At 47.4% G+C, this 17,323-nt stretch overlaps 1 protein-coding gene across 1 annotated transcript in view; it reads left to right on the forward strand.

Annotated features, from left to right (window-relative positions):
* The window catches only part of LOC132828629 (zinc finger protein 721-like), a 53,265-nt gene that overhangs the window by 31,142 nt on the left and 4,800 nt on the right, over positions 1 to 17,323 (forward strand). Inside the window, exons 7-8 of the mRNA XM_060845677.1 lie at positions 7,536 to 8,368; positions 13,054 to 13,177. Of these exons, the coding sequence (XP_060701660.1) occupies positions 7,536 to 8,368; positions 13,054 to 13,177 (957 nt within the window). The remainder of the gene's footprint in view (positions 1 to 7,535; positions 8,369 to 13,053; positions 13,178 to 17,323) is intronic.

The following is a 17,323-nucleotide window of genomic DNA, read 5'->3' on the forward strand; positions in this document are numbered from 1 at the left end:
GACCCTTCGGTCCAACCCGTCCATGCCGACCAGATATCTCAACCCAATCGAGTCCCACCTGCCAGCACACGGCCCATATCCCTCCAAACCCTTCCTATTCATATACCCATCCAGATGCCTCTGAAATGTTACAATTATACCAGCTTCCACCACTTCCTCTGGCAGCTCATTCCATACACGCACCACCCTCTGCGTGAAAAAGTTGCCCCTTAGGTCTCTTTTCTATCTTTCCCCTCTCACCCTAAACCTAAGCCCTCTAGTTCTGGACTCCATGACCCCAAGGAAAGGACTTTGTATCTCTACCCTATCCATGCCCCTCATGATATTGTATACATCTGTAAGGTCACCCCTCAGCCTCCAGGGAAAACAGCCCCAGCCTGTTCAGCCTCTCCCTATAGCTCAAATCCTCCAACCCTGGCAACATCCTTGTAAATCTTTTCTGAACCCTTTCAAATTTTACAACATCTTTCCAATAGGAAAGAGACCAGAATTGCACGCAATATTCCAACAGAGACCTAACCAATGCCCTGTACAGCTGCAACATGACCTCCCAACTCCAAATCCTATCACCAATATCAAAATGCTCTGCTTTTAAATTGTTTATAATGGATTTCCCCCACCCTATGAAAGAGACCCTCGTTATTTATCTTATCAACACCTCTCATGATTTTATAAACCTCGATAAAGTCACCCCTCAGCCTTCTACGCTCCAGTGAAAAACGTCCCAGTCTATCCAACCGGGTTTTATAACCCAAAAGCTCCTGTTTCCAGTTCCAAGGCCGTCTGCTCTGGAATTTACTCCCTAGAACGTTCTGTCTCTCAACCTCATTTACAGTAATCCCAGAAACCCCTGTCTAGCTCACAGTTTTTTTGCGACAGGCCCTAACCTCTCCACCTTGTCAAATGTTAATTTCTGGGGAACATCTTGGCATATTCTATGAAAGGTGCTATTTAAATACAAATTGTTGATTTCTACATATGTCACTGCTTCTTCATCGCTAGGTGAATAACCTGTAACTGTCTACCCATTGTGGGAGCATCTTCACCATAAGTATGAATTCGGGAAGGTCAAACATCCATAGTCGACTGGGAATTACCAACTTTCTGCTGGTATCTCTTGTTGGAGCTACCTGTTCCTAAGAGACACAAAATGACTGGACTTTTCGGAAAAAAAGCTTGCTTCAGCAGTTTAGCGAAAACAATAGTGCCTTTGAGAAGGGGCCTTTCCAAGGCAAAAGGGAGCATTATCTAAACAAGAAATATTTAAGGATGTACATTTCAATGATTTGTAACAAAACACAGAAGAAACAATGAAATTGTAACTTATGAAAAAGTTGAAAAATCACTAAACTACAGCAAGTAATTAATGCTAGTCTCGTTAAGAATGTATTCAACCACAAAAACAACAGCTGAAGTTGTCTTGCAGAAATTATTGTCTGTTTGAAGCTGTTCACAATATTAATAAGTTCTAGTTAAAGAATCGTTAAATAATTACAGAGATAGATTTCAATATAACTTTAAAACCTTATAATGAAAGCACCAAGAGAAACCATGAAAGAGATGCCTGGCTTATCTTGTTTGATTAGCTAAAAACTGTTTACAGTAGAAATAATTATAAAAATTATAGTATTATTAATATTGAGTTTCTATAACAGCATCAACTTACTTTATAAGTGGGAATGGAATTTGATAGAGTACAATGAATTCAGGCAGTCCTTAGAGATAAACGATCAGGGACATGCCCAAAATAGAACAGCCAGTAACTTTGGAATGCAACATTGAAAGATCCCAAGGCCTTGCGATTATAAGAATTGTTAAAAATCATAAAAAAAACTAAGGAAACGTAGGGCTGTCCATAGGGATGTCCACCGTTGATCAGGTATTTTACATATTTTGGTAGTAGGGAAAAAGAGGAGGGAATAATGTTGTAACAAGAAATGTATAAAAATTCTAATTTTCACTGTAAAAATGAGCGTATGTCATTGATCTCTCTTCCAATCTGAGCTACACATCGTGTTCTCACATTCGAAGCTAGGTTCGGGGAAGATTCTTGGGCCTCTCCCTGCACTAACTGATTATTGTTTGAATAAAAGTCCACCACTTGCCTGAATCATGTCAGCTTCCTGACTCTTTGTCCCCAGTTGAGGGTCGCCCTTTTACACCGGTGAAGCAAAATTAATGTTTCGTGATACGCAGAATGAATTATCAGGTAAAAAATAACCGTACAGAATGAGATTGTCAATACCAACTCAAAATGGAAGGGAAACTGACTCTAGCACAGGAGAAACAATGAAAGATTGCATGAGAAGACAAAACTGGTAAGTAAACAGCACATGGCTCAGGAGCTGATCAGCAGTGGGCATTTAAATGGGCATTGGATAGGCATATGGAGGATAGTGGGCTAGTGTAGGTTAGGTGGGCTTGGATCGGCGCAACATTGAGGGCCAAAGGGCCTGTACTGCGCTGTATTTTTCTATGTACTATGTCTTTCAGACACAGTTGGGAACAGTAACAGTTAAAAGTCAAACCTGGAACAGTGAACATACGGCAGTGGTACAGGTGCAGGTCAGGATGATATATGGCTTGGAGAGAATTGTGCAGATGATAATGCTGCCTTTGTCATTCTCAGTGATAGAGGTCATGGGTTTGGAGCCAGGGTGAGTTACTGTATTAAAAGTGAATTACTGCGGATGCTGGAATCTGAAACCAAAAAAGTGAAAATGCTGGAAAATCTCAGCAAGTCTTGCGGCATCTGTAAGGAGAGAAAAGAGCTGACACAGCTTTGACGAAGGGTCAGTTAGACTCGAAACGTCAGCTCTTTTCTCTCCTTACAGATGCTGCTGCAAGACTTGAGATTTTCCAGCATTTTCTCTTTTTTGAGTTACTGTATTGTTGGGAGATGCGCCAGTTCAGTTAACTGGAGAGTACTTCATCACACTCCGAGCATGTTCCATTCCCTAGTGACAACATCCTGCGGATTCTCCATTGTGCTGCTTACCATTTCTACCCAATCAGCCAGTGCTCTCCATGCCTTGACTCTGACTGTGAAAAAGTTTGCTCTCCCATCATGTTCTTTTGTCGGTTACAAATGGGCAAAGCTTTTCTTTTGTAGATTGACACTAACTAACCCGCTAACCTGGTCTCCTGGCCTAAGCATATCCATGTATCTGCTGTCGTGATACTTACATGATCTCTAATCCTTGCTCACTTGTCTCTTCTGTGCCACTGTATAACTTTTTTTTGCAAGTCCATGTAAAACAAATATTATTACTATCGTCAAACCTGTCCAACAAAAGCTTTAAATTCTACATCATTTGCTTGTAACAAAAGCGTGTAAGTTTTCTTTAAAGGCATTTGACCAAGTTACAACCTTGGGCTTTTCCAACTTTCTTCAGTTCAAAGGCCATACATATTTCATGGGCTCCAGTTATGCCTGTCTCTTTGTGGGAAATATAGAGCATTCCTTGTTCCAAATTTACTCAGTTTCTTCCCCATGACTTTTTTTCTCCAGTATATCAATGGCGTCATTGGTTTTGCTTCCTTCTTTTGCTCAGAATTGGAAAAAATCATTTCTATCCTGCCCTCACCTTCACCTGGCTCATTCCTGACTGCTCCTTTCCCTTCCTTCATATCTCTGTTTGCATACTTTGACCACCAATTACCACTGTAAACCCACTGACTCCTGCAGTTACCCAGACCATCCACCATCACGCTCTGCTTCCTTTAAGGAGTCCAGGCAACTCACCCAGTTTCTCCATCTCAGCTACAGTGACGATGACGCCACTTTCTGCAGAGGGGTCTCCAAAATGTCTACCATTTCCCTCAACTGACAGGGCCCTTAGCCATGTTCGACCCATTTCCCGCACTTCTGCCTTCACCTCTTCCCCCTCTCAACAATAGGGTCCCTCTGGTCCTCGCTTACTGACCCGCCAGGCTCCACGTCCAACCAATTGTCAGTTACCTTCAACGGGATGCCAATTTCCTATTTCCAACAGTTCTTTCCTTCCCTGTCTTGTCAGCGTTCCTCCAGGGCACTGGTCCGCTTCTCCTACATTCTCACACTCCCATGGCATCTTTCCATCCAACTGCAGAAGATGTTAACCTGCCCAGTTACCTCTTCCCTCTTCCCCATCCAAAGACTCCAACACACCTTCCGCGTGAAGCAGTGATTCACCTGCACTTCACTCAGTCTAATCTATTGTATTCTCTGCTCCCAATGTAGCCCCCTCTGTCTTCGGGCGATGTAATGCAAATTTTGCAGAACACCTAGAGCCTGTCTGCAAAAATGATCCTGAGCTTCCAAATGCCTGTCAGTTCCACTGTGTTCCCTAACCAACATGTCTGTTATTTGGAAGCACTAGCTTTCGGAGCGCTGCTCCTTCACCAGGTGGTTGTGGAAGAGGATCATAAGACACAGAGTTTATAGCACAAGATTACAGCATCATGTAATGAAATGATATGTTGAGCAAATCTAGATTGCTGTTAAGTTTTTCATCTTTTCGGTTCATTAATATGTACATCCCAGAACTACTTTCAAGTCAGATTCTGGAGATTTGGGATTTACATATTAATGAACCGAAACCCGCAACCCAGTCTAAAAGATTGGAGGATTTGAGCTATATGGAGAGGTTGAATAGGTTGGGGCTGTTTCCTGGATCGTTGGAGGCTGAGGGGGTGACCTTATAGACGTTTATAATATAATGAGGGGCATAAATAGGATAAATACAGAAGGTCTTTTGCCTGGGTTTGAGGAGTCCAGAATTAGAGGGAATCGGTTTAGGGTGAGAGATGAAAGATATAAAAGACAACTAAACGGCAAGGTTTTCACACAGAGGGTGATGCATGTGTGAACTGGGTTGCCAGAGGAAGTGGTGGAGGCTGGTACAATTGCAACATTTAAGAGGCATCTGGATTGGTATATGAATAGGAAGGGTTTGGAGGGATATGGGCCGGGTGCTGGCTTATCTGATCGGCAAGGACGGGTTGGACCGAAGGGTCTGTTTCCATGCTGTACATCTCTATGACTCTATGAAAGACTTAACAGCAATCTCGGTTTGTTCAATATATCATTTCAGTTACATGGCCCTGTAATTCTTTTGCTATAAATTCTGTTTCTTATCCTCCTGCTCCCCAGCTGCCCAGTGAAGGAGCAGTGCTCTGAAAACTAGTACTTCCAAATAAACCTGTTGGACTGTAATGTGGTGTTGTGTGATATTTAACTTGGTCCAGCCCAGTCCAACACCGGCTCCTCCTCATCACAGCCTGTTTGTGGCAGGCCCACTGCAGTGCTCTAGTGAACCTTCGTGCAAGTTCAAAGAACAGCATCTCACTTTCCACTTGGCAGCCTCCAGGACTCGACATCGAGTTCAATAACTTTAGACCCTGATTCCCATCCTTTTCCTTTCTTTAACCCACCCCACCCCCGGTCCTGATATAACATGGGTTGCTTTTAGCACAGTCAGCCATTCCCACGTACACCCAGGCCCATCATCATATCATACCTGTGGCTCGGTGGTTAGCACAGCTGCCTCGCGGCGTCAGGGAGCCAGGTTTGATTCCAGCTCCGGGCGCCTGTCTGTGTGGAGTTCGGATATTCTCCCCGTGTCTGCGTGGGTGTGCTCCCACAGATTAGATTAGGTTACTTACAGTGTGGAAACCGACCCACCGAAGCGCAACCCACCCATACCCCTACATTTGCCCCTACGTTAGCATGGCCAATTCACCTCACCCGCACATCTTTGGACTGTGGGAGGAAACCGGAGCACCCGGAGGAAACCCACGCAGACACGGGGAGAACGTGCAAACTCCACACAGTCAGTCGCCTGAGGCGGGAATTGAACCCGGGTCTCAGGCGCTGTGAGGCAGCAGTGCTAACTACTGTGCCGCCCACAATCTGAAGATGCGCAGGTTAGGTGAATTGGTCATACTAAAATTGCCCATAGTGTTCAGGGATATATAGGTTAGGTGCATTAGTCAGGGGTAAATGTAGAATCATAGGGTTGGGGAATGGATTACTGTTCGGAGGGTCGGTGTGGACTTGTTGGGCCGAAGGGCCTGTTTCCGCATTGTAGGGATTTATTTTTAAAAAGTGTTGCGTTCAGCACAGCCAACACATTTTCTCACTCTTAGCTTTTGTTATCTCTTATTCAGCTCTTCGTCTGACCTGGCCTGCTATCAATTATCTTCCTCCTTGTTTACACTCTCTCTCTCTTTCTCTCCCCCCCTCTCTCTCTCTCTCTCTCTGTGCTCTGTCTCCACCTATCTGCTCACTCCCACCCCAATCCCATCACCGAACCTCTTCAACTAATGCAACCACCAGTCTTTCCCACCGCTGACAGTTCGGATGAAGAGTCACTGGTCTCAAAATGTTAACGCGGCTTCCTTTCCACAGACCCGGCCAGACCTGCTGAGATTTCTCAGCAATTTCTGTTTTTGCTTGTGGGTTCTCCAGCATCAGCAGTTCTCTGATTTATTTGACCAATCGATTTCTCCCAACCTTTCATCCCTGAAGTGAATATCTGTCCCGAACATGAAAGGTGGAACTGAGAACCTGCACCCATTGCAGATGGCACCTCCTTAATGTCAGTTGGCTGCAACAGGACTACTGTTAGCATCTGATGTCCGCCCTCAAGTTGTGAGGATGTCAGCCTGCCTTGATGTAGACCTGCATGTGGTGTCTTGATCCGCAGTTCCTCAATCCTAGGGGATTGCAGAGGAGAGTCTCTTAGTGCAGCACAGAGACATCGATAAACTATCATTCCTACATTCAACAAGTGCAGACTCTCCCAGCATTACCTGTGAATTACAACTGAGATCGAGCAGAATTTAGTTTGTGTACAAAATGTACGTTTGTAAGAATATTCCCCCCCGACCACTATTGAGAGGACGGTTCTGTCTTAGATTGAAGCAACAACCGTCCAGACTGCTGCCAGTTTCTTACCGTAAGACTTCATTATTCTTGAGCTCAAACTTGCATAAAATGAATGATAACAGGTTGGCTAGCTTTTGAATTGTTCCCAAAATATACGTGCTGTGTTCCTTGCAACCGTGTAATCGTACTTTTGTGACAGACAACTGTCCTTTGCACTGATGTGTTTTTGTCTGTGTCCTAATTTCATCACCTATTCGCAGTAAATGCAGCCGTTTATAAAAGTCCCTCTCCTTCACCCTGACCTCTACCACCACCACCACCACCACTTCCTTTGTTCCCAGTGCTTCTCCTGAAGCCTGGGTCTTGTGCCAGCCCACAACGGGTTGGCAGTTTTGCTGTGCTGGTGGGCACATAGTGACGTGAGTGGTGCTGAAGACATCCTAGCAGTAGCACTTGTGGTCTGTTCTGTTCTATGGCATTAACCCCGCAGAATGACTCCGCTCCAATGCACCTTTTGTGCCTGGCAGTTTTGTGGTTGTGGATACTGTCTCATCTCAGTTTCTTTTTCCCCTGTTTAAGCGATTTGCGCAGGAGTTGCAGCCAGATACAGTGCGAAGGCCAGATCAGCATCTGACCCCATCCGTCCGGCCTTTGGTAACCTGAATGTCGCTGGGAATTGAACATGGTTCGACAAAGGCCCACTCGCGGTGTGCAGGCGAGGCTTCAGACCGGGGAGAGGCCGTTCACCTGCTCCACGTGCGGGAAGGGGTTCACTCAGCAGTCCAACCTGCTGAGGCACAAGCGAGTCCACACCGGCGAGAGGCCGTTCACCTGCTCCGAGTGCGGCAAGGGCTTCATTCAGTCATACCACCTGCAATTACACCAGTGCACGCACACCGGGGAGAGACCGTTCACCTGCACGGTGTGTGGGAAAGGATTTACTGATTCGTCCCACCTCCTGACACACCAGCGGGTGCACACCGGGGAGAAGCCGTTCACCTGCTCCACGTGCGGGAAGGGGTTCACTCAGTCGTACAACCTGCTGATCCACCAGCAGGTGCACACCGGGGAGAAGCCGTTCGCCTGCGCCGAGTGCGGGAAGGCATTCGCCGATCCGTCCAGCCTGCTGAGGCACAAGCGAGTCCACACCGGGGAGAGGCCGTTCACCTGCTCCGAGTGCGGCAAGGGCTTCATTCAGTCGTACAACCTGCAAATACACCAGCGCACGCACACCGGGGAGAGTCCGTTCGCCTGCGCCGAGTGCGGGAAGGGATTTGCCGATTCGTCCACCTTGCTGAGGCACAAGCGAGTCCACACCGGCGAGAGGCCGTTCACCTGCTCCGAGTGCGGGAAGGGATTCGCCAATTCGTCCGCCCTGCTGAGGCACAAGCGAGTCCACACCGGGGAGAGGCCGTTCTCCTGCTCCGAGTGCGGGAGGAGATTCGCCCGTTCGTCCAACCTGCTGACCCACCAGCGGGTTCATGGTCACCCGCAGTGACTGGGTTTTGATCTTCATCACACCCCGGACTGAACCACGTTCATGGACTGGTGCTGCTGATGTTGGTAAACTCCTGCCCGAGTATTGGGCCCAATAAAAGTCAAACAATAGCGTGGGATTGTAGAATTCCTGACTCATTGGACAGCATCACATTCACACTGGAGAGAAACTGTTCGGCCTTTCAGTGTGATCGCGGATGATTGTCCAACTAAGTAAGCTGTTCTCCCTTTCATCCCACACCCGTTAAGCCCTAAGAACGATATATTCCTCCTCCTTGAAAACATTGTGTTTTAGCCTCAATTAACTTCTGTGGTGGAGAATTCCACTGTCCCACCGCTCTCCGGGTGACAAATGTCCTGCCCGTTACAATCCCAAATGGCAAACCACATATTCCTAGATCTCGACCCCACCTGATTCTGTCATTGGGAGCACCCTTCTGACTTTTACAGACAGTTTTGTTTCCCCAAAAGCTTTCTCTATTCTCCACCCCGCCACCTTGAAGGTAGTCATTGGTGTATGCCCCTTTCTTGGTTCTACTACTGTCCCTGATTCTCATCGTTAGCCAGAGTTGGGCCACCTTTCCCATTTTATTTCTGTGACAGACGGGATGGAACAATTGTTGCAGTTCCTCCCAGGCATTTGTTAAATGTTTGCTGTTGCCTGTGCTGTCCCTCGTTCATTGTGGCCAGCTCATTGCTTCAAATCATCTCCGTTTCCTTTACGTCCATTATCCAATGTCAGAGCCGACCGGGGACACACACAAGTTCCAAACGGGGGTAGGCCTTGAAGCCGGCACCACCATCCATCATCGTAGGAGTTAAGGTTTGTAGGGATGGGGAGAGAACAACGGGGATGGGTCTGCACCAACTCCAGGCTGATCTCTCCCCTACCTGCACTGTCCTTCTGCCCGTCCACAGCCGTTAATACACAGCTCGTGTTCATGGCTGGTAGTGTCCATGCTCCACAATGTCAGCAGATGCAGCCTTTAAAACCTGCAGGTGGTGTGAAGCCAAGAAACGTGTCGAACCGTGAGGAAGAAAGTGCAGAACCTCAAGAGGACATAAGTTCCCTTCAGTATTCTGGGTGTGTTTGTGTGATGAACGCGGACTGGAAAATTAGAAAGAAGCCACTGAGCTGTCTGCTGAGCAGATCTAAGAGCTAATGAATGCAAGGAGCATTCGCAACATAGATACAGCATTGGCTAGGCATCAGTAAACGTTGTAGCCAATAACAGTTGGATTTGGATTGCTTGAAGGTGTGCAGTTGGTTTGCACGTGGGTTCACTTTGTAGATCTCTTTCCTTCCTGATGCATGTTGATGAGGTAGGCTTTGTATACAGGGCATGACGTGGGGAAAGGATCTTTCCACCTTGGGGGGATGGTGTTTGCCTGGAATTTGCTGTAGAAAATCTCTCTCTGCAGTGAAAAGGTAATTGGATTTGTACCGTAACCTGCCAGGTGACAGACGAGGAGCTGGAAGGTAGAATTAGAATGGAATGCTTGCTTTTTGACCACACGGACTGAACAGCCTTTTCCTGCATTGTACCTTTTCTATGGTTATTTCCACATCCTGCCTTAAAAAAAAGTTAATTAAATGACTATGCCATCCCCACAGTCCAGGAAATGAGTTCTGAATACTCGGGACCGTTTAATAGGGCGAAAAGATAAGAAGACGCCATCTTAAATAGAAGACTCCTTATGTTTAAATGGTGGCTCTGCTTCTAGTGTCTCACATGAGGAAATCATTCTTCTAATGTCCATCTGGAAATTTTATTTTGTGTTTTGGAGAGATTTGAGGCAAAGCCAGAATTGAAGATTTAAAAAAAAAGCCAGCTGGACCCAGCCAGTAACCACAGCGTCTGGTATTCAATATTTCCACCATCAAGGTTTGCAGGATAGGTGTGTGGAAGCTATTTCTGTTTGTCAATGAATCCGATTAAAAGTTAATTACTCTAATCTTGAGCTATTCAGAAGCAAATTGAAAACAGAAAATGGTGGAAATACTCGACTGTTAAGTGGCAGTTGAGGATTGAGAAAACAGTTTGCACAGTCACATGTTGAAGATTTGTAATGGAAAATGTTTTTTTTCCCATGGGGTGGCACGGTGGCTAGCACTGCTGCCTCACAGCATCAGGGACCTAGGTTCAATTCCCATGTTGGGTGACTGTCTATGTGGAGTTTGCACATTTTCCCTGTCTCTATGCGGATTTGCTCTGGTTTCCTCCCACAGTATAAAGATGTGTAGTTGAGGTAAATTGGCCATTGGTAACTGCCAGTGGGGCTGGCAGCATCTGTTGGGTGCATTAGTCAGGGGTGAATATAAGGTAAGGGAATGGGTCTGGGTGGTGTTGGGATGGATATATCACAGGCCTAGGGAGGGTAGAGATGTAGTTTCTTCTTGGGAAATCGGGGGGCGCTACGGAGATGTTGTTTGGACTGTTTACCGAAACTGCCTGTGCAGCTGGACTACCAAGGTCAGACCAATACAATGGCAGCCTTTACTCGGAGACCTTGTTTACGAGACAGACCATCTCGTGGATACCTGCCAAGGCCGAGGCCTGTTCACAGGAGGCCTTTGTCTGTGAGAGATCACGTGTGTGAGTGATTACGTAGCGTTAGCTTAGCGAACAATATATCAAGCAGGGGTTTTGGAAAGATTTCAGAACGTGCCTTCTCCAGTGAGCTAGACACCTCACTGTTCTGTGTACGATTCTCTCTCATTAAACCTGTTTATACTTCTAATCAGACCCGGTGTCTCTCTCCTCCAAACGAACACGGGGACAGAAGACCTGTCCCAACAGTGGGCTACTCTTTAGAGGGTTGGTGTGGACCTGTTGGGATGAAGGGCCGTTAAAAAGGCGGGTGGGGGGGGGCCAGGGTGGCTCAGCGTTACCACGGCTACCTCACAGCAACAGGGTTCCAAGTTCGATTCCAGCCTTGGGCGACTTGTCTGTGTGGAGTTAACACGTTCTCCCCTTGTCCGCGTGGGTTTCCTCCAACTGCTCCGGTTTCCTCCCACAGTCCAAAGACGTGCAGCTCAAGTGAATTGGCTATGCTCCAACACCGCACAGCCCAGATGGTCTCCTTCTTCAAGGACCGCAGATTCCCCCCAGACGTGATCAACGATGCCCTCCACCGCATCTCCTCCACTTCCTGCTCCTCCGCCCTTGAGCCCCGATCCTCCAACCGCCACCAAGACAGAACACCACTGGTTCTCACCTACCACCCCACCAACCTCCGCATACAACATATCATGTTGTCATTTCCGCCACCTCCAAACGGATCCCACCACCAGGGATATATTTCCCTCCCCTCCCCTATCAGTGTTCCGCAAGGACCACTCCCTTCGTGACTCCCTCGTCAGGTCCACACCCCTCACCAACCCAACCTCCACTCCCGGCACCTTCCCCTGCAACGGCAGGAAATGTAAAACTTGCGCCCACACCTCCTCACTCACTTCCCTCCAAGGCCCCAAGGGATCCTTCCATATCCGCCACAAGTTCACCTGTACCTCCACACACATCATCTATTGCATCCGCTGCACCCGATGTGGCCTCCTCTACATTGGGAAGACAGGCCGCTTACTTGCGGAACGCTTCAGAGAACACCTCTGGGACGCCCGGACAACCAACCCAACCACCCCGTGGCTCAACACTTTAACTCTCCCTCCCACTCCACCGAGGACATGCAGGTCCTTGGACTCCTCCACCGGCAGAACATAACTACACGATGGCTGGAGGAGGAGCGCCTCATCTTCCGCCTGGGAACCCACCAACCACAAGGAATGAACTTAGATTTCTCCAGTTTCCTCATTTCCCCTCCCCCCACCTTGTCTCAGTCGGTTCCCTCAACTCAGCACCGCCCTCCTAACCTGCAATCCTCTTCCTGACCTCTCCGCCCCCACCCCACTCCGGCCTATCACCCTCACCTTGACCTCCTTCCACCTATCACATCTCCATCGCCCCTCCCCCAAGTCCCTCCTCCCTACCTTTTATCTTAGCCTGCTTGGCAAACTCTCCTCATTCCTGATGAAGGGCTTATGCTCGAAATGTCGAATTTCCTATTCCTTAGATGCTGCCTGACCTGCTGTGCTTTAACCAGCAACACATGTTCAGCTGTGATCTCCAGCATCTGCAGACCTCACTTTTTACTATGCTAAACTGCCCATAGTGTTAGGTGCATTAGCCAGAGGGAAATGGGTCTGGGTGGGTTACTCTTCAGAGGGTCAGTATGGACTGGTTGGGCCGAAGGGCCTGTTTCCACACTGTAGGGAATCCAATCTCATCTAAATCTCATTCAATGGTCAAGGTTTTACCCAGCATTCACAGCGGGACGAACATGAGATTCGAACTTGGCTCAGCCCCGGACGCATGCGCGGGGCGGTTGGGCTCAGGGTGTGCGGACGGCCTGGCCTCAGGCATGCGCAGTGTCACATCGGGATCCGAGCATGCGCATTGTCAGACGGTGATTGGAGCTGGACGAAGTTGGTGGGGAAATGGCGACGTGTGACAGAAAAAAACAATAGAAGTGGGCGGCGGAGGAAGGGTTAGAGCAAGCGAGGTGGGCAAGAAAGTTTTCATAAAGCCGAAGTGAAGGTTAGTGGCGCAGAATTGAGAGCGGATTGGTTCCCCCCCTCCTTCCTCGCAGCGAGGGGCGACGTTACTGTGTTTCTCCTTTTTGCTCAGGCACGGGACCCCCACCGCCGCCAACTTTGTTGGGGGCAGCGGGACATCAGGGCGCCTGCGCGGTCGACATCTTTGTAGGGGGCAGGTTTTGGCAGGGCGCATGCGCTACCTTGTTCTGCGGCTGGTCAGGGAGGGAGAGGCGTTGCACACAGCAACCTGGAACCAAGAGAAATCTTGGTCTGTTCTCGATTTCTGTTGTGTACTGACAGAAGCATTTTTTTTGTCAACTCTCTTTGCAGGATATTAAATTTGTAGCCTGGAAACTCATTATTCCATCAAGATCTGATCAGATGACCATATGATGTCAGAGCAGAAGTCCAAGTAACTCGATTCGTCAGCACTTGAATATCTCTGGCCTTTTACCGTGGAGGGGAAAAGGTTTCTCTGTACTTTGAGGGGGTAAGGTTTCAGGACTGCGTGTGACTGAATAGACTGAGGCATTGTTCAATATCCTGTTTAAATCACACCTGGAGCATGTACTCAGTTCTGGGCACTGCACCTGAGGAAGTACAAACATTACTATCCTTGGAGGATGCACAGATAAGATTTATCCGAATAATACCTGGAGTCTAGCAGTTGAATTATGAGGCAAGGTAAAACATAGGCAGTACACATTCATTACACAAATCACACAACACCAGGTTATAGTCCAACTAGCGTTTGGATGATCAAGGAGCAGTGCTCCAAAAGCTAGTGCTTCCAAATAAACCTGTTGGACTATTACCTGGTGTTGTGTGATTTTTAACTTTGTATATCCCAGTCCAACACCAGCGTCTCCAAATCATGACTACATTCATTATGACATAGAACAAATGCATTAAGCCTACCAAGTTCATCTTTTGTAAAACAGTCTGAATCATTGTCCATAAATATTGAAGTAGTGCTCTGCACACCCTGCTCCATATTTCCCTTGGCTAAAGATGGGTCCTTGTATGAATGCCTGTGGAACTCCAATAGAAATCTTCCTCTGGCCCAAAATCATTCATGACTGCTTTGTTATCCGGTCTCCTGGCCTAAGCATATCCATGTATCTGCTGTCGTGATACTTACATGATCTCTAATCCTTGCTCACTTGTTTCTTCTGTGCCACTGTATTACTTTTTTTTGCAAGTCCATGTAAAACAAATATTATTACTATCGTCAAACCTGTCCAACAAAAGCTTTAAATTCTACATCATTTGCTTGTAACAAAAGCGAGTAAGTTTTCTTTAAAGGCATTTGACCAAGTTACAACCTTGGGCTTTTCCAACTTTCTTCAGTTCAAAGGCCATACATATTTCATGGGCTTCAGTTATGCCTGTCTCTTTGTGGGAAATATAGAGCATTCCTTGTTCCAAATTTACTCAGTTTCTTCCCCATGACTTTTTTTCTCCAGTATATCAATGGCGTCATTGATTTTGCTTCCTTCTTTTGCTCGGAATTGGAAAAAATCATTTCTATCCTGCCCTCCCCTTCACCTGGCTCATTCCTGACTGCTCCTTTCCCTTCCTTCATATCTCTGTTTGCATACTTTGGCCTCCAATTACCTCTGTAAACCCACTGACTCCTGCAGTTACCCAGACCATCCACCATCACACTCTGCTTCCTTTAAGGAGTCCAGGCAACTCACCCAGTTTCTCCATCTCAGCTACACTGACGATGATGCCACTTTCTGCAGAGGGGTCTCCAAAATGTCTACCATTTCCCTCAACTGACAGGGCCCTTAGCCATGTTCGACCCATTTCCCGCACTTCTGCCTTCACCTCTTCCCCCTCACAACAACAATAGGGTCCCTCTGGTCCTCGCTTACTGACCCGCCAGGCTCCACGTCCAACCAATTGTCAGTTACCTCCAACGGGATGCCAATTTCCTATTTCCAACAGTTCTTTCCTTCCCTGTCTTGTCAGCGTTCCTCCAGGACACTGGTCCGCTTCTCCTACATTCTCACACTCCCATGGCATCTTTCCATCCAACTGCAGAAGATGTAACACCTGCCCAGTTACCTCTTCCCTCTTCCCCATCCAAAGACTCCAAACACACCTTCCGCGAGAAGCAGTGATTCACCTGCACTTCACTCAGTCTAATCTATTGTATTCTCTGCTCCCAATGTGGCCCCCTCTGTCTTAGGGCGATGTAATGCAAATTTTGCAGAACACCTAGAGCCTGTCTGCAAAAATGATCCTGAGCTTCCAAATGCCTGTCAGTTCCACTGTGTTCCCTAACCAACATGTCTGTTATTTGGAAGCACTAGCTTTCGGAGCGCTGCTCCTTCACCAGGTGGTTGTGGAAGAGGATCATAAGACACAGAGTTTATAGCACAAGATTACAGCATCGTGTAATGAAATGATATGTTGAGCAAATCTAGATTGCTGTTAAGTTTTTCATCTTTTAGAATGGGTTACAGGTTTCGGTGCATTAATATGTACATCCCAGAACTTCTTTCAAGTCAGATTCTGGAGATTTGGGATTTACATATTAATGAACCACAACCCATTCTAAAAGATTGGAGGATTTGAGCTATATGGAGAGGTTGAATAGGTTGGGGCTGTTTCCTGGAGCGTCGGAGGCTGAGGGGGTGACCTTATAAACGTTTATAATATAATGAGGGGCATAAATAGGATAAATACAGAAGGTCTTTTGCCTGGGTTTGAGGAGTCCAGAATTAGAGGGAATCGGTTTAGAGTGAGAGGTGAAAGATATAAAAGACAACTAAACGGCAAGGTTTTCACACAGAGGGTGATGCATGTGTGAACTGGGTTGCCAGGGGAAGTGGTGGAGGCTGGTACAATTAGAGCATTTAAGAGGCATCTGGATGGGTATATGAATAGGAAGGGTTTGGAGGGATATGGGCCGGGTGCTGGCTTATCTGATCGGCAAGGACGGGTTGGACCGAAGGGTCTGTTTCCATGCTGTACATCTCTATGACTCTATGAAAGACTTAACAGCAATCTCGGTTTGTTCAATATATCATTTCAGTTACATGGCCCTGTAATTCTTTTGCTATAAATTCTGTTTCTTATCCTCCTGCTGCCCAGTGAAGGAGCAGTGCTCTGAAAACTAGTACTTCCAAATAAACCTGTTGGACTGTAATGTGGTGTTGTGTGATATTTAACTTGGTCCAGCCCAGTCCAACACCGGCTCCTCCTCATCACAGCCTGTTTGTGGCAGGCCCACTGCAGTGCTCTAGTGAACCTTCGTGCAAGTTCAAAGAACAGCATCTCACTTTCCACTTGGCAGCCTCCAGGACTCGACATCGAGTTCAATAACTTTAGACCCTGATTCCCATCCTTTTCCTTTCTTTAACCCACCCCACCCCCGGTCCTGATATAACATGGGTTGCTTTTAGCACAGTCAGCCATTCCCACGTACACCCAGGCCCATCATCATATCATACCTGTGGCTCGGTGGTTAGCACAGCTGCCTCGCGGCGTCAGGGAGCCAGGTTTGATTCCAGCTCCGGGCGCCTGTCTGTGTGGAGTTCGGATATTCTCCCCGTGTCTGCGTGGGTGTGCTCCCACAGATTAGATTAGGTTACTTACAGTGTGGAAACCGACCCACCGAAGCACAACCCACCCATTTGCCCCTACATTAGCATGGCCAATTCACCTCACCCGCACATCTTTGGACTGTGGGAGGAAACCGGAGCACCCGGAGGTAACCCACGCAGACACGGGGAGAACGTGCAAACTCCACACAGTCAGTCGCCTGAGGCGGGAATTGAACCCGGGTCTCAGGCGCTGTGAGGCAGCAGTGCTAACTACTGTGCCACCGTGCCGCTCACAATCTGAAGATGCACAGGTTAGGTGAATTGGTCATACTAAAATTGCCCATAGTGTTCAGGGATGTATAGGTTAGGTGCATTAGTCAGGGGTAAATGTAGAATCATAGGATTGGGGAATGGATTACTGTTCGGAGGGTCGGTGTGGACTTGTTGGGCCGAAGGGCCTGTTTCCGCATTGTAGGGATTTTTTTTAAAAAAGTGTTGCGTTCAGCACAGCCAACACATTTTCTCACTCTTTATCTTTTGTTATCTCTTATTCAGCTCTTCGTCTGACCTGGCCTGCTATCAATTATCTTCCTCCTTGTTTACTCTCTCTCTCTCTCTTTCTCTCTCTCTCTCTCTCTCTCTCTCTCTCTCTCTCTGTGCTCTGTCTCCACCTATCTGCTCACTCCCACCCCAATCCCATCACCGAACCTCTTCAACTAATGCAACCACCAGTCTTTCTCACTGCTGACAGTTAGGATGAAGAGTCACTGGACTCAAAATGTTAACGCAGCTTCCTTTCCACTG

Source organism: Hemiscyllium ocellatum, chromosome 27 (assembly GCF_020745735.1).
Source record: "Hemiscyllium ocellatum isolate sHemOce1 chromosome 27, sHemOce1.pat.X.cur, whole genome shotgun sequence".
NCBI classification, from domain to species: Eukaryota; Metazoa; Chordata; class Chondrichthyes; order Orectolobiformes; family Hemiscylliidae; genus Hemiscyllium; species Hemiscyllium ocellatum.